General features: G+C 40.8%; 1 protein-coding gene across 3 annotated transcripts in view; it reads right to left on the minus strand.

Annotated features, from left to right (window-relative positions):
- Positions 1-21,983, minus strand: part of LOC105494067 (autocrine motility factor receptor) — a 56,987-nt gene that overhangs the window by 12,763 nt on the left and 22,241 nt on the right. For all 3 annotated transcript variants that reach the window (XM_011762172.2, XM_011762173.2, XM_071084561.1), the window contains exons 7-10: positions 21,089-21,222; positions 19,835-19,945; positions 14,645-14,835; positions 11,404-11,507 (exon numbers count right to left, since the gene is read on the minus strand). In XM_011762172.2, coding sequence (XP_011760474.1) covers positions 11,404-11,507; positions 14,645-14,835; positions 19,835-19,945; positions 21,089-21,222 — 540 coding nt within the window. The remainder of the gene's footprint in view (positions 1-11,403; positions 11,508-14,644; positions 14,836-19,834; positions 19,946-21,088; positions 21,223-21,983) is intronic.

Here is a 21,983-nt window from a genome sequence, read left to right on the forward strand (position 1 = left end):
TAAAGTGGACAGCATGCAGGAACAGACGGGCAGCATGAGTAGGCAGATGGAAATCCTAAGAAAGAACCAAAGAGAAGTGCCAGAGACCAGAAACACCAACACGAGCGAAGAATTCCCGTGGCAGGCTTATTAATAGATGGACCCAGTTGAGGGAAGAATCTCTGAGCCTGAGATACACACTTTGAAAATGGAAAAGCAGGCCAGGTGCAATGGCTCACACCTGTAATCCCAGCATTTTGGGAGGCCAAGGCAGATGGATCAACTGCGGTCAGGAGTTCAAGACCAACCTGGGCAACATGGTAAAACCCCATCTCTACTAAAAATACAAAAATTTAGCCATGCCTGTAGTCCCAGCTACTGGGGAGGGTGAGGCAGAAGAACTGCTTGAACTTGGGAGGTAGAGGTTGCAGTGAGCCAAGATTGTGCCACTGCACTCTAGCCTGGGTACAGAGTAAGACTCCATCTCAAAAAAATGGAAAAGCAAAGAGAATAAAAACTGAAAATAACAGAGTAGAAAATTCAGGGACTGTGGGACAACTACAAAAGGTGTAAACGCACTTAATAGGAATCGCAGAAGGAAAAGAGAAAGGAACACAAGAAGCATTTGAAATGATAATGGTTGAGAACTTTCCCAAATTAATGTCAGACACCAAACCACAGATCCAGCAATCTTACAGAGTGCCAAGCAGGACAAATGCTTAAAAAAATAAAATAAAAAAATAAAGAAAATAAAAGGACACCAACGATATAAAATCCAAATTATAGAGAATCAAAGATTAAGAAAAACATCCTGAAAGAGGCCAGAGGGGAAACCACCTTACCTCTAGAGAAGCAAAGACAGGAATGACATTGACAGCTCCCCAGAAACCCCACAAGCAAGAAGATAGCGAAGGGAAACATTTAAAGTGTTAAGAAAAGACTCACCAACAGAGAATTCTATACCCCACAAAATTATCCTTCCAAAGTGATGCAGAAACAAAGACTGTCTCAGACAAACCAAAGTTGAGGGAATACGTTGCTGTGAGACGTGCCTTACAAAAAATGTTAAAAACAAGAAATCGTTGAGAGAGAAAGAAATCGATATAGGTCAGAAAGCTCAGCTCCACATAAAGAAAGGAAGAGCATCAAAGAAGGTATAAATAAAGATAAACAAAAACTGTTCCTTAATCTAACAGAACATTTGGTTCAAAATAACAGCAACAGCGCATTCAGTTTATGTGTGCTCGTGCGTGTGTGTGCTTATGTACTCACATACAGGTGAAATGAATGACAACAATGATACAAGGGACAGGAGCGAGGAATTAGGATTGTTTTGTTATCAAAAGGTACTCACACTTCCCATGCAGTGGTACAGTGTTATCTGAAAATAAACGAATTAGTTGCAAATGTATATTACAAACTCTAGAGCAACCATTAAAACAAGCTTGTCCAACCCATGGCCCACACAGCTTTGAATGCAGCCCAATACAAATTTATAAACTTTCTTAAAACATTATGAGATATTTTTAATTTTTTTTTTTTTAAGCTCATTAGCTATCATTGGTGTTAGTGTATTTTATGTGTGGCCCAAGACAATTCTTCTTCTTCCAACGTGGCCCAGGGAAGCCAAAAGATCGGACAACCCTGCATTAAAACAAGTAAAAAGAAGTATACTAATACGCTAAGAAAGGAGAGAAATGGAATTCTATAAAAATGTTCAATTAAAACCACAAGAGGCAGAGAAAGAGTGGAAGACAAAAATAGGAACAAAAAACAAGGGCAACAAATAGAAAACATTAACAAAATTGTAATTATTAATCCAAATACATTAATAATCACTTTGAACATCAATGGCTTAAATGTACCAAATAAGAGAGGTTGTCAGAGTAAATTAAAAAAAACCAAGACCTAACTGAATGTTGTTTACAAGAAACCCACTTTAAAACAAAGACACATACAGATTAAAAGAAAATGGATTAAGAAAAATATACCACACCAACACTAACCAAAAGAAACCAGGAGCAGCTATATTACTTTCACAGAGCAAACATCAAAGCACGCAAAGTTATCAGGGATGAAGAACAGCATTACAAAATGATCATGGGGTCAATTCTCCAAGAAGACATGGCATCTTTAAAGTATATATACCTGCTGCACAGTGGCTCACGCCTGTAACCCCAGTACTTTGGGAGGTCGAGGAAGGCAGATCACCTGAGGTCAAGAGTTTGAGACCAGCCTGGCTAACATGGTGAAACCCGTCTCTACTAAAAATACAAAAATTAGTCGGGTGTGGTGGCACATGCCTGTAATCTCAGCTACTCAGGAGGCCGAAGCAGAAGAATCGCTTGAGCCCAGGAGGTAGAGGTTGCGGTGAGCCGAGATCGGGCCACTGCACTCCAGCTTGGGCAACCAAGTGAGGCTCTGTCTCCAAAAAATAAATTACTTAATTAAATTAAATTAATTAATAAAGTATATACACCTAACAACAAAGCATCAGACAAACTGAGGCAAAAATTAAAAGAACCACAAAGAGAAACAAATAGATTTGGAGACTACAACACCTATCACAAATGAGTTCGCTAGTGAACTCTACCAAACATTTAAGGAAGAAATTATACCAATTCTCTACAATCTCTTTCAGAGGATAGAAGCAGAAGGGATACTTCCTAACTCATACTATAAGGTTAGCATTAATACTAAAACCAGAGAAAGATTACAAGAAAACTACAGACCAATATCTGTCATAAACACATAAGTAAAAATCCTCAATAAAATATTAGCAAATCCAACAATGTATAAAAATAATTATACACTACATCCAAGTGGTATTTATCCCAGGTATATAAGGCTGGTTCAACATTTGAAAATAAATTAATATAATTCAATATTACCAACAGGCTAAAAAAGAAAAGTAACATGACCTTATCAATAGATGCAGAAAAATCACTCGACAAAATCCAACACCCATTCATGATAAAAACTCTCAGTAAAATAGGAATAGAGGGGAACTTTGTCACTGTGATAAAGAATATCGACAAAAACCCTACCACTAACATCATGCTTAATGGTGACAAACTCAAAGCTTTCACATTAAGATCAGGAACAAGACAAAAATGTCCCATCTAACCACTGCTTTCCAATGTCATCCTGGAAGTCCAAACTAATACAGTAAGACAAGAAAAGGTAAACAGATTGGGAAGGAAGAAATAAAACTCTTCAGATGACATGCTCGTCTACGTAGAAAATCTGGAAGAACTGATAAAAATACTCTTGGAACTAATAAGCAATTAAAGCAAAGTTGTGAGATACAAGGTTAACAATACTAGAGTCAACTGCTTTCCTATATACAGAAACGAGCAAGTGGAATTTGAAATTAAAAGTGCAGTATGCTTTATATTAACCCCCACAAAACAAAATATTTAGGACAAAATACGTATAAGATCTGTATGAGGAAAATTACAAAATCTTGATAAATGATAACAAAGAAGAATGAAATAAATGGAGAGATAGTCCATGTTCATGGACAGAAAGACTAAATATTGTCAAGATGCCCATTCTTCCCAACTTGACGTACAGATTCAATGCAATCCCAATCAATATTCCAGCAAGTTATTTTGTGGATATTGACAAAATGATTCTAAAGGTTATATGAAGAGACAAAAGACTCAGGATAGCCAATACAATATTGAAGAAGAACAAAGTTGGAGAATATGACACTGCCTGTCTAAAAGACTTGTTACAAAGCTACAGCAATCAAGACTCTGTGGTATTGGCAAAAGAACAAATAGATCAATGGAACAGAACAGAGAGCCCAGAACTAAACCCACATAGTTAGCTGATTTTCGACAGAAGAGCAAAGGCAATACAACAGAGAAAAATATACCCTTTTCAACAAATGGTGCTATAACTGGCCATTCACATGCAAAAAAATAATCTAGACACAGCCCTTATACTCTTCACAATAACTCAAAATGGATCACAGGCCTAAATGTAAAATGCAAAACTATAATGCCCCTAGAAGATAACAGAGAAATAAATAACCTACGGTATGGCAATGACTTTTTAGATACAACACCAAAGGCACGATTCATGAAAGAAAATAATTGATAAGCTGGACTTCATTAAAAGTAAAAAGTTCTGCAAAAGACTGTCAAAAATAAGATGACAAGCCACAGAATGGGAGAAAATACTTGTAAAAGACACATCTGATAAAGGACTGCTATCCAAAATATACAAAGAATTTTTAAAGCTCAACAATAAAAAAACAACCTCCCTCGTCAAAAAAATGGGTATAAGACCTTAATAGATACTTCACCAAAGATAGATATACAAATGGCAAATGACAATATAACAGGTTGCTCCATATCATATGTCATTAGATAAATGCAAAGTAAAACAAGACACCACTACATATATATTAGAATAACCAAAATCTGGAACACTGACAATACCAAATGCTGGAGGATATGGAGTAACGGGAACTCTCATTCACTGCTGGTGAGAACGCAAGATGATACAGCCACTCCGGAGGACAACTTGGCAGCTTCTAAGAAAACTAAACAATTTTACCATTTGATCTAGCAATCATGCTGTTTAGCATTTTGTATTAGTCCATTTTCACACTGCTGATAAAGACATACCCAAGACTGGCAATTTACAAAAAAAAGAGGTTTAATCAACTTACAGTTCCACATGGCTGGGGAGGCCTCACAATCATGGCAGAAGGCAAGGAGGAGCAAGTCACATCTTACATGGATGGTGGCAGGCAAAGAGAGAGAGCTTGTGCAGGTGAACTCCTCTTTTTAAAACCATCATATCTCGTGAGACTTACTCACTATCATGAGAACGGCAGGAGAAAGACCTGCCCCCATGATTCAACTACCTTCTACCAGGTCCCTTCCACAAAACATGGGAATTCAAGATGAGACTGGGGTGGGGACACAGTCAAACCATATCATCCCGCCCCTGGCCCCTCCCAAATCTCATGTCCTTATATTTCAAAACCGATCACACCTTCCCAACAGTACCCCAAAGTGTTAACTTATTTCAGCATTAATTCAAAAGTCCACAGTCCAACATCTCATCTGAGATAAGGCAAGTCCCTTCTGTCTATGAGCCTGTAAAATCAACAGCAAGTTAGCTACTTCCTAGATACAATAGGGATATATGCATTGGGTAAATACAGCCATTCCAAATGGGAGAAATTGGCCAAAACAAAAGGGCTGCAGGCCACATGCAAGTCCGAAATAAGGTATGGCAGTCAAACCTTAAAGCTCCAAAATGATCTCCTTTGAATCCATGTCTCACATCTGGGTCACGCTGATTGCAAGAGATGGGTTTCCATGGTCTTGGGCAGCTCTACTCCTGTGGCTGCTGTGCAGGGTACAGCCTCCCTCTCGGCTGCTTTCATGGACTAGTGGTGACTGTCTGCAGCTTTTCCAGGTGCACAGTACAAGCTGTCAGCGGATCTACCATTCTGGGGTCTGGAGGACAGTGGCCCTCCTCTCACAGCTCCGTTAGGTGGTGCCCCAGCAAGGACTCTGTGTAGGGGCTCTGATACCACATTTCCCTTCTGCACTGCCCTAGCAGAGGTTCTCCATGGAGGCCCCACCCCTGCACCAAACTTCTGCCTGGGCATCCAGGTGTTTCCATACATCTTCTGAAATCTAGGCAAAGGTTCCCAAACCCCAATTCTTGACTTCTGTGCACTTGCAGGCTCACCACCACCTGAAGGCTGCCAAGGCTTGGGGCTTGCACCCTCTGAAGCCAGAGGCCCAAGCTCTACACTGGCCCCTTTCAGCCATGGCTGGAGCAGCTGAGACACAGGGCACCAAGTCCCTAGGCTGCACACAGCACAGGGACCCTAAGCCCCACCCACGAAACCATGTTTTCCTCCTAGGCCTCTGGGCCTGTGATGAGAGGGGCTGCTGTGAAGACGCCCTGCAGATATTTTCCCCATTGTCTTGGGGATTAACATTCAGCTCCTGGTTACTTATGCAAATTTCTGCAGCCAGCTTGAATTTCTCCTCAGAAAATGGGATTTTCTTTTCTATCACACTGTCAAGCTGCAAATTTTCCAAACTTTTATGCTGTTTCCCTTTTAAAACTGAATGCCTTTAACAGCACCCAAGTCACCTCCTGAACTTTTTGCTGCTTAGAAATTTCTTCTGCCAGATACCCTAAATTATCTCTCTCAAGTACAAAGTTCCCCAAATCTCGAAGGCAGGGGCAAAATGCCGCCATTCTTTTTGCTAAAACATAACAAGAGTCACCCTTGCTCCAGTTCCCAACAAGTTCCTCATCTCTATCTGAGACCACCTCAGCCTTGATTTCACTGTCCATATCATTATCAGCATTTTGGTCAAAGCCATTCAACAAGTCTCTAGGGAGTTCCAAACTTTCCCACATTTTCCTGTCTTCTCCTGAGCCCTCCAAACTGTTCCAACCCCTGCCTGCTAGCTAGTTCCAAAGTTGCTTCCACATTTTTGGGTATTGACAGCAGCACCCTACTCCTGGTACCAATTTACTGTATTAGTCCATTTTCACGCAGCTAATAAAGACATACCCAAGACTGGACAGTTTACAAAAGAAAGAGGTTTAACGGACGTTCCACATGGCTGGGGAGGCCTCACAATCATGGTGGAAGGCAAGGAGGAGCAAGTCATATCTTATGTGGATGGCGGCAGGCAAAGAGAGAGAGCTTGTGCAGGGAAATCCTCTTTTTAAAAACCATCAGATCTTGTGAGACTTATTCACTATCACAAGAACAGCATGGGAAAGACCTGCCCCCATGATTCAACTACCTCCCACTGGGTACCTCCCACAACACATGGGAATTCAAGAGGAGATGTGGGTGGGGACACAGTCAAACCATATCAGCATTTAACCAAGGAAGTTATGAACTTATGTCTACATAAAAACCTGTACACAGATGTTTATAGCACCTTTATTCATAACTGCCAAAACCTGGAAGCAACCAAGATGTCCCTAAGTAGGTGAATGAATTAACATATTGTGGTATATTCAGACAATGGAATATTATTTGGTGCTAACAAGAAATGAACTATCAATCCCTTAAAGATATAAAGGAAACATACATGCAAATAATTAAGTGAAAGAAGCCATCTGAAAGGCTACATACTGCAGGATTCCAACTGTATGACATTCTGGAATAGGCAAAGCTATGACAATAGTAAAAAGATCAGTGGTTGCTAGAGGATGGGGGAGGAAAGGAAAGGCAGAGAGTGCATAGAGAATCTTTAGGGCAGTGAAAATACTCTATATCATGTGGATACATGTCACTATGTATTTGTCCAAACCTACAGAGGGAACACAAATGTAAACTATGGACTTTGGGTGATTATGATGTGCCAACACAGGTTTATCAACTGTACCAAATGTGCCCTCTGCTGAGGGATGTTGATAATGGGGAAGGCTGTGCATCTGTGGGCACAGGAGGTATACAGGAAATCTCTGTACCTTCTTAATTTTGCTGTAAGCCAAAACTGCTCTAAAAAATTAGTCTTAAAAACAAACAAAAAAGACTCATGAGTATTCAAAAGAATTAGAAGCAGGGTCTCAAAGAAATATATGCCTACTCATGTTCACAGTAGCATTATTCATGATAGCTAAAATGTGGAAGCAATGCAAGTGTCCATCGACAGATTAATAGATAAATAAAAAGTGGTATATACATATAATGAAGTATTACTCAACCTTAAAAAGGAAGAAAATTCTGACCCGTGCTACAACATAAACCACGATGACATTATGCTAAGTGAAATAAGCCAGTCACAAAATGACAGATATTGTATAATTCTACTTATATGAGGTACCTAGGTAGTTAAACTCATACAGAAAGTAAGTAGCATAATGGTTGCCAAAGGCTAGAGGGAGGGGAGAATTAGTAGTTAACTGTTTAATGGGTATAGAGCAAGGGTATCCAATATTTTGGCTTCCCTGGGCCATATTGAAGAATTGTCTTGAGCCACACATACAATATACTAACACTAACGATAGCTGATGAGCTTAAAAAAAAAAAAAAAGGCAAAAAAATCTCATAGTTTTAAGAAACTTCACAAAGTTGTGTTGGGCTGCATTCAAAGCTGTCCTGGGCCACATGCAGCCCACAGGTTGGACAGGCTTGGTACAGGGTTTTGATTGAGCAAAATGAAAAGAGTTATGCAGATGGACAGTGGTGATAGTTGCACAATGTGAATATACCACTGAAATGTGCATCTGAAAAATATTAAAATAGTAGATATAATGTATTTTACCAAAATAGAAAAATTTAAAAAAAAATTCACTTTCTTAATCTTGTCTGTCAGAAAAAGAATATGTACTAGCATTGGCTTGTATGTGCCTATAAGCCTTCTGGAGCAACATAATACATAAGAAACTAACCCAGGCTGTTAGGGGGCGTAGAAGCTGGGCACATGGGAAAAAGATGGGAGCATGACTTCACTGTATACTCCTCTCTAGGTTCTGAACTTGTAAATAAATGATCTATTCAAAAATCTTAAACAAATGAAACACTCCCCTGGATGCCACACTCCTATCAAGCTACCACCTCTACTGCTCTGTCCTTCTTTGTAACATACTTCCTGGTATGGTCTATTTCTTCAGCTCCCACTCATTTCAATCTACCACAATCTAGTGTCCAAACCCTCGGGCCATGAAAAGTGCTGGTTCTTTTCCAGCTAATCAATCACTCCCACTCTGCCAAATCCAATATGCACTTCTATGAGTTCATCTTGTAAGAATTCCACACGCTTGACTCTTCCCTCCTGGAAACCCAACTCCTCTGTGCTGTGCTGCCACCTTCTCCTGGTCTTTTCCCTCTCCACCAGCTGTCATGGCTCCTCCCTCTGCCAGACCTCTGAACATGGCAGGACCTAGAGCTCAGATGTTGGCCCTCTTCTCTTTGCCCCCTGCTTTAGATGTCACCTCCAGGCTTCAATCTCCCAAATGTGCATCTCTCGCTTGATCTACTCACTGAGGTCTAGAACTGCCTACAGACCATTGCAGACTTACCCAAACAGAACACCGTGACCCATCCTCATGCCTGTTCCTCCCGAGTCTTCCCATCTCAGTACATGGTACCACTGTCAACTCAGCTGCTTAATTCAAACCCAACAAGGCAGCTTCCATTTCGCCACTTCTCTCATCCCCCATATCCAACCAAAGCACCAAGTCCCACCAGCTCATCTTATAAAACTGTCCTAAACCTGCCACTTCTTTTCACCTTTATTACCAATACCCCTGTCCAAGCCCCTATGTGAGTTTGCCTTGACTACTGCAGCAACATCCTAATTGCTGGTCCTGTTGCTTCCATTTCTGACCTTCTATAATTCATCCTCCTCCCAGAAGCAAAATCATTCTGTTAAATGTCCTGTCAGTCCCCTGGTGGTGGTGGTGGGGTCTGTAAGAAGCTTTGAATGGCCTTCTAATACTTTTACAAGATCTAAATTTGCCTGTGGCCTGTAAGACCCTGCATGTTCTGGCTCTGAAATCTCAATTTATATCACAGACTTGCTTCCCTACTTGCTAGGCCCCAACCATAATGACCTTTCTCAGTTCCCAGCACTTTCTTACCTCATAGCCTTTGCACCTACTGTTTCCACTGCCTCCTCTCCCCCGATCCAGCTCCATCTCATCCTTCCTGTTTTAGCATACATATTACCCCTCAAACAGAACATCTCCAAATGTCTCCTCTAAAATGCTTCCTCTGCCTCTACCCACCCACTCCACCACACTGCCTACCTTACTGCTACCAGAGCACTCATCACCATCAGCAGTCATCTTATTTATATTTATGACCTGTCTCCCCAGTTAGTATCTACCCTACTTGAGAGTAAGACTTGAGTCTACCTTACTGACATTGCAGGTGCTATGCTCGCCACAGTGCCTATCTCAGGAACAGGCTCTCAGCTCAAATTTGTTCAGTCAGTCAATAAGGATTAACTAATGAATAAACCAACGACCTTCCAAAGCACTGGCCGGGCTTATGCAGGTCAGCCAGAGGCCCTAATCCAAGCAGGACTAAGGTGGTTTGCACTGGATTTGCACTGGTTTGCACGTTTCTCCATCATTGTAAAATAATAACACATTGCTTTGGAAAAATACAAAGAAACTTGAAGTATTCAAACAATATCCTTGAGCCAACAACACACCTCAACATTTCAAGGCACATACACACGTGCATGCATACACACACACACATACACAATTTTTGGAGGCGAAGGAGGAAAAAATGGGGAACAAAAACATACATTTGGTGAGCCTCATACAATTTTTTTTTTTTTTTTTGAGACAAGAGTTTCACTCTTGTTGCCCAGGCTAGAGGGTAATGGTGTGATCTCGGCTCACTGCAACCTCCGTCTCCCGGGTTCAAGCGATTCTCCTGCCTCAGCCTCCCAAGTAGCTGGGATTACAGGTGCATGCCAACATGCCCAGCAAATTTTTGTATTTTTAGTAGAGACAGGGTTTCACTATATGGGTCAGGCTGGTCTCGAACTCCTGACCTCATGTGATCCACCTGCCTCAGCCTCCCAAAGTGCTGGGATTACAGGCGTGAGCCACCATGCCCAGTCTCTTTGCTTTTTTTAGAGATGGGGTCTCACTCTGTCACCCAAGCTGGAGTGCAATGGTGTGAGTATAGCTCACTGCAGCCTCAAACTCCTGGGCAATCAAGCCATCTGCCTGCCTCGGCCTCACAAAGCTCTGGGATTACAGGAGTGAGCCACAGTGCCCAGCCTCATAAAATTTTTAATGCAAGGCACATCGTTCACTCCAGTCGATAATTCCCCAAAATATTTTGGCTAAAGGCTATATGCAGTGGCTCACGTCTGTAATCCGAGCATTCTGGGAGGCCAAGGCGGACGGATCACTTGAGGCCAGGAGTTCGAGACCAGCCTGGTCAACATGGTGAAACCTCGTCTCTATAAAAATTAGCCAGGCATGGTGGTCCATGCCTATAATCCCAGCTACTCGGGAGGCTGAGGCAGGAGAATTGCTTGAACTCAGGAGGTAGAAGGTACAGTAAGCCAAGACTGCACCACTGCACTCCAGCCTGGGCAATGAAGGAAGACCCTGTCTCCAGAAAAAAAAAAAAAAATTTTTTTTTTTTTTTTTTTTTTTGGCTAAAATCAAAGGAGTCCCAAGGTAGGCCTAGATTACAACAGAGTGAACCTAGTAGTGTTCAGAAAAGGTTAGATTATCCGCCAAAGAAATAAAATGAAAGTTTCAAAATTTAAAACACAGGAATGTAAACAGTCCCAGTAAATAAAAAGAAGCCCCTAAAATTCCTTCTCTTCTGCCAGAGCAGAGTAAGACCAACAAGGTCATATACCCAGCACACACGCTCTAGCTGTTCCTTCCCTCCTAATTCCTAGTCATCCTCTTAACGCAGCTAGCAGGCCTTACCATTGCATTGAGCTGGGAGTTGCTGGCCTGTGTAATGCCAAGAATGTTGGTGGTGTGCATCACTTCAACCGAAAAACTTGGCAGCCAGCTCGCAATCCGAGACCCTGAAACAAACAAGAATCCAGAATAAGTTTCAGAGCCCTGACTCCTTCCCCCATCATCTGCTCTCACAGCAGCCGCTGTAATGGCTGGTGTTCACTGAGGGCTTCCTATATGGCAGGCCTCTCATGCCAAGTGTTCCACGTGGACTAGCTCATTTAATCCTCACTACATCCCACATGGTACCTCCTATTATCATTCTCCTAGTATCCTTCTCAAAGATACAGCACTAATACCCTTGGTCTTTGGTCTCTGAGGCACTCAGAAGTTAGGGGACTTGTCCAAGATCACACAGTTTAACTATGATGGCCAAGATGTGAAGCCAGACAGGCAAGCCCTAGAACCCTTCACTGCTGAGCAATCCTGCTTTCCAGGGGGGCTGGATGCAGCCCAACCCAGCACCCTCACGCGCTCAGCCTGGGAGATGAAGAAGCTTTTCAAGGCTCTAAGCTTCTATAACACATGAGCTTTGGCTCCTCTCTTTCACGAGCTACACAAATGACTATTCATTTGGAGGCATTTTCACATTTACTTTCAGGAAGTATTTTTTCTTTAATCTTAAAAGCCTTGGTTTTCTGATTTAAAATTCTTTTTAAATCATGCTATTCTACAACACAGGCTTGTAGACTAACAGCACCAAAAAGTCTGCTACTTCTGTTATTTCCCGAAGAAAACAGGAGCCCAAGATACAACAGCACCAAGAATAGGCTGTAAAACAACCCAATATCAAGCTACACGTTTAAGGCTGCTTTTCATTCCTTCGCAAAGAAACTCTGATGCATGGAATAGAAAATCAAGTGTGGCCAGGCGCAATGGCTCACACCTGTAATCCCAACACTTGTGGGAGGCTAAGGCAGACAGATCACAAGGTCAGGAGATCGAGACCATCCTGGCCAGAACGGTGAAACCCCGTCTCTACTAAAAATACAAAAATTAGCCAGGCATGGTGGCACGTGCCTGTAATCCCAGCTACTTGGGTGGCTGAGGCAGGAGAATCGCTTGAACCAGGGAATCGGAGGTTGCAGTGAGCTGAGATCGCACCACTGCAGTCCAGCCTGGAGACAGGGTAAGACTCCGTCTCAAAAAAAAAAAAAAAAAGAAAGAAAATCAAGTGGAATGGCCATCTCAAAGGTCTTGAGATGGGTACAAACAAAATGTACCCATTTAAGAAATGGATACTTATTTCATGTACTAACTAGGGATAAATAAAGTTGAGTTTACCTATTTTGACTAAAGTTTTAGTAGTCATAATTCATAAAATAATGGATTGGATAGCCAGGTCTCATCTCCAATATTGCTAGTATATTTCAGAAGTTTTACCTGGAAGACCCCTTCATTCACAGCCACCAAACCAGGCCCCCTAAACCCCTCTAACATTCTGGGCACAGCCAGCCAAGTAGCCCCACCTACTCTTTTGGAAGATATGACTCTACTCCCCCTGGTCCTTTCTTTGAAGGATTTCACCAACATGACACCATCCCCACTGTACCCCATTCTTGAAACTCAAATTGGGGATGTGAATAGCACTACTGCTAACAAAATTCCAGGGACACTTGTGTTACAGTAACAATTATAAACATGAACTCACAGAATTTAGCGGTACTGGACTGTTGAAAATCAACAGCAGCTTAATGTGAATTAAGGAAGGATGATCAACCAGACCCTGATATGTCACAGCCTTAGAATTTTAAGTGTGGTTTTCATTACAACTCCTTTTAACACTGCTGGGAGGCAGAACATTTATATTTTATGGACAAAGCAACAGGGTTCCAGCTCTGATTCTGCTTGTGGTACTCACTAGAAAGGCTTCTCAATGATCCTTCATTATATGCTTAAATGCTACACAAATGCAATACATTATTAGGAAAGGTTAACTATCGAGCTAATTAAGTGTGCTCCTCGAAGGCATGGTTGATTTAGTTTTACTTCTCCACCCTCCTGCCCCACCCTGCCCATACTGACATGGAATCGGGCAAAATGCCTGGCATCCCTCTGTTTGTTCTATCTCTATCCATCTGTCTATCCATCCCTCCCACCTAAATGCTTTCAATTAAAATTGAAATACAGTCAATGCGTAGCTTAACAACAGGGACACGTTCTGATAAATGTGTTGCTAGGTGATTTCATCGTTGTGCAAACATCATAGAGTGTATTTACATAAACCTAAATGGTATAACTTACTATACACCCAGGCTATATGATATAGTCTATTGCTCTAGGCTACAATCCTGTACAGCATGTTACTGTACTGGAGGCAGTTGTAACACAGTGCTAAGTATTTGTGTATCTAAACATATCTAATAGAAAACATGTAGTAAAAATATGGTACAAAAAAACACAAAACAAAACACCTGCATAGGGCACTTACCAGGAATGAAGCTTGCAGGATTAAGGCTGCTCTAGGTGAGTCAGTGAGTGGTGAAATGTGAAGGCCTAGGACATTACTGTGTGCTCCTATAGACTTTATAAACACCGTACACTTAGGCTACACTAAATTCATGACAAAATGTTTCTTTCTTCAATAAATTAAATTTAGCTTACTATAAGTTTTTTACTTCATAAACTTAATTTTTAACTTTTTGACTCTTGTAGTAACACTTAGCTTAAAATCCAAACACCCTGTACAGCTATTAAAAATATTTTCTTTTTTATTCTGCAAGAGTTTTTCTATTTCTAAAAGTTTTAATTTTACTTTTTAAATTTTTTTGGCTAAAAACTAAGATACAAACACACACATTAGCCTAAGCCTACACAGGTCAGGAGCATCAGTATCGCTGTGGTCCACCTCCACCTCTTGTACCAGCTGTCATCTTCTAGAATAACAATACCTTATTCTGGAACCTCCTGAAGGACCTGCCTGAGGCTGCTTTACAGTAAATTTTTTTTCTATGTAAGTATGAGTACACTTTAAAGTAATGATAAAAATTGTAGTAAATACCAGGCCACAGGAATTTTTTAGGTCCATTATCATCTTATGGGACCATTGCCGTATATGCGGTTTGTCATGGACTGAAATGTCGTTATGGGGCACATGACTGTATAATATTAAACTGGTCTGTACAGGGCAATTTATAATTAAAATAGTATCTGCCTAGGGGAGAACATCCCTTAGGTATAGTTTTAGAGGTTGAAACCAACTAACCATCGAAATGGAAGAAGTGATTGTGTTGGTTTAAGCGAGGTCTCCCTTCGGCTGCTGCTACAGGAACCAAATTCTCATCCAAATTCTCTCCTTGATGGTCTTCCCTGACACGATTATTGTCAGCAATATTAAGAGACATTCTGCATGTTGGACAGGAGGTGTCTTGTTCTAGCCAGGAACGAAGACAGGAGCTACCAAAAAGTCCAAAAGAACATACGTCAGCATCCTCGATTGTTCCTTAGCATACTTTGTAAGAATTCACCCAGAAGTACTCTGGATCTGTCAAATGTGCTCCAATTTGATTTTCTCTCCACCACTAGTGAGATTTAAGTGTTAAGAAGCATTTATGGACATTACCTCTTTGCCCTACTTCATTTTAATACACTTCCAGCGTGTCCTGCTGGGAACATGAATTCTTTACCATATGAAGTCATCTACCAAGCTCCTGGTTGTGACCCCTTTTCAATGGGACTTCCTAGCATGGCTCACCATCTTCTCATCCAATTCTATTTGGCTACTTCAAAATCCATGTGGCTGAATCATCCAACACCCTGGCCTCTCATATCCTTGAGTCCTCCACTCTGACGCTCACATCTTTCACTCTGCTTTAGCTACCACTAGCACAGTCATAGCCTTGGCCTTGTCTTCAAAATCTTGATGTCAAAAATCTCACTCATTCACTCAAGCTCCTCTCCTTCCAACTCACTTATCTGGCACCAAACTTGCTAAGACCTCCCATCTGCTTTTTCCTTAAGCATGACAGCCCTACAGGTCCTTACCTCCCCGTTCCCCTGGCTCACCTGTAACTTCTCCTCTCCATTCACCACCTCAACCTCCTCCACCCTCTTCTCTTTGCATGCTGCTTTCCCAACAAGGCTGAAGCTTCTTTTGCCCTCTCTCAGGAGATGATAATGCCTTAATTATGGTAGACACTCAGTAAATACTTGAGGTGTCCATTAAAGGAAAGGATACTAGAGTAAGAAGCAGAAAATGTGAGATCAGTCCCAATTCTCCCTCTAACTAGCTGTGTGATCCAGGCAAACCCTTCAGCCTCTCTTGACTAGTCCTCTCCACTAAAGAATGAGATGGCTGGATGAATTAATCTCCAAGGTCCCTCCCATTTTATGAGAATTTGTTATCTTTCTCTAAGGGCGCAAGTAGGCACTCAATAAAAATGCTGTATCTTCTTTTAAATATCTATGAACATGTGTAGATATAAAGTTATAAAGGAAAACCTCACCATAATACGATAATCCTCAGAGTCTCCAGCAACCAAATGGTACATAAGTAACAGGAGTTTCCTAGAGGCCAAGATAGAGCTACTTCTTACTCACTCCGTGTCATGAGAGTGTGTGACAGTCGTGTTCCAAAATAATGTCATCTGTCTGTATGTATATACCCAACTCTATCATATTTTGCAATAATTAAATACCTATAATTTGTCTGTGATAATTTAGTCAAATAAGTGATTTTTTTAAGTCCACTTCTCCTAGTGACACCCTGAAATCACACCACTAGTAGAATAACATTAGCCTTGCGGGGGATTACAAAAGTATGCAAGATCCTTGCCTTCCAATAACGCTACACTGTGACATACTTTTTATAAGCAAATCTAAATTTATTTCACAGAGTGCAAAATCCTCCCACATTAAATATAACAGCCTAAAAACTCCAAGGTGAGTACAACTAGTTAGATATAGTTTTCTGTTTTGAAAAAAATGCTAGAGTTCCTTAACTGAGAGAAATCAAACTTTAGAGAGAAAACGGATCTATTCACTGGACTCTGAAATGTTGTAAAAATATCCTCTATAGCAACAAATTATCTAGCTATTGTGTCTGCAAGAATATAGGCATTACCTTTATCACAAATTAAAATGAATTTGCCTTAGATTCTCAGCACACAATCATTCCCAAAGCTACAAAGTAAAGCCAACCAAGAGCACATCCTAACAACTATTTATTCACTCAACCCGAGGCAGATAAGTGTTTTAAAATTAAATCCTAACTCTTAAGCAACCACTGAGTAAAGAAGAAATCACTTTGGGAAATGAGACACTTTGAGACAAATGAAAACAAAACCACAACGTATCCAAACTTATGAGATGCAGTGGAAGCAATGCTCAGAGGCCAATTTGTAGCAGAAAATGCCTAAAAAGAAGAAAGCTCTCAAGTCAAAAACCTAACTTTATGCCTATAGAACCAGAAAAATAGCAAACTAAACCCAAAGCCAACAGAGGTATCTAGAGTAATTCATAGAGACAAAATATAGAATGGTGAGTGCCAAGGGCTTTGGGAGAAACAGAGAGGGACTTTCTGTATACTGGAGACAATTTCAGTTTCATAAGATGAAAAAGTTCTGGAGATAGATGGTGATGAAGGCTATACAACAATATGACTATACTCCATGCCACCAGACCATATACTTAAAAATAGCTAACAGTAAATTTTTTGTTATATTTTACCAGAATAAAAAAACTATATTTAAGAATTATTACTAAAAAACAAAACAAAATTCACCATAATGAGATAACACTTCACACCCACAAGAATGGCTATAATAACAAAAATAGAAAATGACAAGTGTTGGCAAGATGTATGAAGAAACTAGACCCCTCAGGTATTGTTGGTGGGAATATCAAGTGGTACAGCTGCTGTAGAAAACAGTTTGGCATTTCCTCAAAAGTTAAACAGAATTATCATGTGATCCAGAAATTCCACTCCTAGGCATATACCCAAAAGAAGTGGGAACAAGTCCTCAAACAGATACTTCTCACAAGCACATGTTCCTACCAGCATTATTCATAATAGTCAAAATGTGGAAACAACCCAAATGTCCACCAATGGATGAATGGATAAACTAATTGTTTAATTTATAAAATTACTTAAATTCACCCATAAAATGTAATGAAGTACTGATACATGCTACAACTTGGATGACCTCAAAAAATATTAAGCGAAAGACGTCAGTCACAAAAAGTCACGTTATATGATTCCTTTATATGAAATGTCCAGAATAGGTAAATCCATAGAGACAGAAAGTGGATTAGTGGTTGCCAGGCGATGGAGAAGGAAGGAATGAAGAGTGCTTACTTAGTGACTATGAGGCGCTATTGTGGAGTGATAAAAAGGTTTTGAAACTAGCGAGAAGGGTGGTTGCATAACATTGTGAACACATTAGCAGCCACTGAACTGTACATTTTAAAATGGTTAAATGTATATTATCTGAATTTTGCCTCAAAGAAATTAAATCATAGAATTAATCTAACATATGCTTGAAGATATTATTTCTGAGCTAAAATAGAGTTATTCTGAGTTTATTCTTCCCAACTAGCCTCCAAGCTCCTTAGGGGCTAACTGAAATAATTTTGAGAAATGTGTGCAAATTCCCTGGTCTTCCCAACCTCAACGAACGTGCACCGCTCTACACCCAACTGTCCAACCCGCACAACTAGGGAAACCCTGGCACCTCTTTCATTCCTCACTTTCCCTCAGCTGGTCTAGCACCACATCCTTCCTGATCCCCTCAAATCTGTCTTCTCACTAACTCTACTTGTACCACCAGAGTCCAAGTTACAATTTCTTTTTTTTTTTTTTTTGAGACAGAGTTTCGTTCTTGTTGCCCAGGCTGGAGTACAATGGCATGACCTCAGCTTACTGCAACCTCCACCTCCCAGGTTGAAGCAATTCTCCTGCCTCAGCCTCCCAAGTAGCTGGGATTACAGGCACCCGCCACCACGCCCAGCTAATTTTTTTGTATTTTTAGTAGAGGTGGGGTTTCACCATGTTGGTCAGGCTGGTTTCAAACTCCTGACCTTGGGTGATCCACCTGCCTCAGTGTCCCAAAGTGCTAGGATTACCCCTGAACCACTGCAGCCATTACTAACCAATCCCCCTGGATCTCTTCAAACAGCAAATCTTACCCGCCAATCCTTACTCAATGTTCAACAGCATCTCACCACTCCCAATGGTCCTCCAGACCCTGCCTATGTGTCTTCTGCCTCAGCGGACACCTTGTCCTTTACTCTCTGGGATCAGCCACACAGCTTCTCTTTTAGTCTCTTCCATTTCTTCCTGCTGCACAGATGCACCCTCTCTCTCAAGTACCTAGTACCACCTGATCCCTCCTTTTGTTGACTTAACTCCTACTTATCCTCAAGAGTCACTTCCTTCAAGTTTGAGTCGGATTTTTTCATTACAAGCTCTCAAGAACTATGTTCCTTTGCTTTAAAGCACTTATCTCATTGATACTTTAAAATTCATAAATATGCCTGGTTCTGATTCACGTTTGAATCCTCTGTTCGACTGTAAGCTACAGGAAAGCAATGACCACACTAGTCATTTTCATTTTATCCCCAGAGCCTAACACAGCACTCAGCACATAAAAAAAAAAAAAAAAAAAAATCTGTCAACAATGTGTTGAGTTACTGAGACTCTAGCTCCAAAGCCCTATATAAAAAAGAAGAAGAAAAACCCTTTCAGACTATAAAATAAAGGAAGATTAAAGATGCAAAGATCAGAACTTTCCCAATATGCAAAATTGAAAACACATGCAAAAGGCCAAAAGATACCTCAAGGTCCATTAACATCAAAACATCAAACTTATACACACAGTCATTTATGTGAGACAGACAGAGCCCCAGTGACATCTTAGATCTACTTCCATCTGGAAAGATTACAGAAGAGACTATTTGTAATCCTTGATAACACACACAGCTCTTTTGTGCTGTTTAGTGGTCCTGGTCTACAACCCATCTCAATCCACTTCTCTGGTGAGATTTTAGGCTTCTTTTGGGCATATACAAAATGCAAAATTATATATTCTCTCTCTCCCAGTTAGATAATAAGCTGTCTGAAAATAAGGACTCCCCGCTAATCCTTTCTTTTAAATCTTACAGACATATTTGCTGTACTTCAGAGCTAAAATGGAGAAGAAATATGAAGACAGTTACCATACCCAGAAATTAAGATGGCAAACTATGGGAGGGAAACAGTCCTATGATGTAGGGAAGAGGCTAAGGAACAAAGAAGGACACCCAAGAGCTTCCCAGAACACGCAGTGCCAGCAGCAAGGCCAGGCGGAGGTAATGTCCCCACTCCTCCACTAGGATGAGTCTCAAGCCTGGGTACAAAAAGCACCCACACACCCTGGACAGAACACCCGTCCCGCAGGGCCCTTCACAAAGCTCCTACTTGTGGAAAAGATGTCCGCAGGGCAGTTTCCGCGCAGCCTGCATGGAGTCCCAACAGATGGCACAGTCGTCATTGTTGACAGCCAGCTCCTCTGGAGTTGCAACTGCAAACCTGTGGAAACAAAACAAGCCCAGCAGGAACCTTGGTCAGTTCCACACACACACTAAACACCACTTGATAGACTGCACCTATATCACAGCACAGTTACAGAGAAAGCGTGTTCAGCAAAACATTCTTGATAATCAAAAATATAATTTACCTTCAAAGCCCATTAAAAAGTGAGTGAGAAACTTATGCACAGGAACTTTGTCTAAATAATGGCTGCTAGGCCGAGTGCGGTGGCTCATACCTGTAATCCTAGCACTTTGGGAGGCTGAGGCAGGAGGATCATGAGGTCAGGAGTTCAAGACCAGCCTAACCAACATGGTGAAACCCCGTCTCTACTAAAAACGCAAAAATTAGCCGGGTGTGGTGGCGGGCATCTGTAATCCCAGCTACTCAGGAGGCTGAGGCAGGATAATCGCTTCAACCCAAGAGGCGGAGGTTGCAGTGAGCCGAGATTGCGCCACTGCATTCCAGCCTGGTGACAGTGCGAGACGACATCTCCAAAATAGTAATAATAACAATGACTGCTTTTAGTGAAGACCTCGGAGAACATATCCAGACAAATCAGAGAAGTAAGGCCCCCAGAGATCCGATCTGTGTCCCTGGTCACAAAGAAGTGATCCAGGCTGTCCCCCTGGGCACAAAGAGGATACCCATTAATCTTGCACCTCCAGGCATGGTTTAGCCTCAGCTTGGCAAAAGAGTGCCTCCTTCAATGAGGTTAAGTATGTGTGTGTAAACATGCATATGCAGAGAATAATTGAGACCCACTTTCACGAAATGAGCAGGACAGAAGCCCAATGAAGCGTCTATTTGATAATAATGACAATAAAATCATGACGAATAAGAGCCTAATACTGAGCACTACGTGCCCAGTACTATTCTAAATACACGAATTATCTCACCAAATTCTCCCAAAGGTTCAGGCAGAAGGTTCTGTTTTCATCCCTAATTTAGAGATGAAGTAAACTGCCCCAAATCACCCAGCACCTAAGCGGGGATTCACACCCGGGCAGTCTGACTCCAGAGCCTCTCCTCTCCACCACTGTTAGCAGTTTACAAACATGCATTCTGACATACTCTGGAATCTGTTGTTATTAAAAAGCTAAAATGAGTAAACTTAGGCAACATCAACTTATGTTTCCTCACCTGGCCTCCATGTTCCCAACCACACGCAGATAGTTCTTGTGCCGACGAATTCGACGCTGCACCTCATGAAACAGGTAACGAAGCTGCATAAAGATGACCAAGCTAGCCATGGATAACCAGATGTTGCCAAATAACTTAGAAAGAAAGAGAGTAAAATACACGGTAAAAGTGAACATGAACTTGCTAGTGATGAAGGCGCAGTATGCAGCAGAAGCTCTTCACTGTTGGTGATGGTGAACTGCAATATTTTTCAGAAAGGAAATACACAGATGTATCTCATTACTCTAAACAAGGCATATCCTCGTCTGCCTAGGTGCTCCACTGCCAGTCATCTTTCCTGAGAAACTCATCAGAAATGGAAAAGCTTTATGCAAAAAGATGTCTATCCATGAAATTATAAAAGAGAAAATATGAAAATGAACAAAATGTCCAGCAGAAGAACAGTTAGGTTGTAAACTTATATAATGTAAAATTATATACTCATTAATTACATTTATTTATATTATACAACTACATATTACACTATTATATTTGTATATATAACAGTTCTGAAGGTCAATTATGGGAAGACTGTATTAGATAAATAAAAAAAGCAAGATATAACTAATTTTATCAAACTAATACATGATAAAAAATATGTAAAAATGTGAAATAGCAAACAACCGAATATAATCTAAATAACCCACTGTGAGATGTGGTTTATTAAATCATGGTACAGCTATCTGAAGACATTTTTATCCTGAAAGTATTAAAACAGCTTAGAAGAACTGATGCTAGCATAGGAAAATGTTCATAATACATTTTTAAAACTATATGTCTATATGTCTAAAATAACTCAATTTATGAAGGTATGTACTCAAATACATAAAAAGAAAACTGTTAAAAGAAGCAGTTA

This window comes from Macaca nemestrina, chromosome 18 (genome assembly GCF_043159975.1).
Source record: "Macaca nemestrina isolate mMacNem1 chromosome 18, mMacNem.hap1, whole genome shotgun sequence".
Classification (NCBI taxonomy): domain Eukaryota; kingdom Metazoa; phylum Chordata; class Mammalia; order Primates; family Cercopithecidae; genus Macaca; species Macaca nemestrina.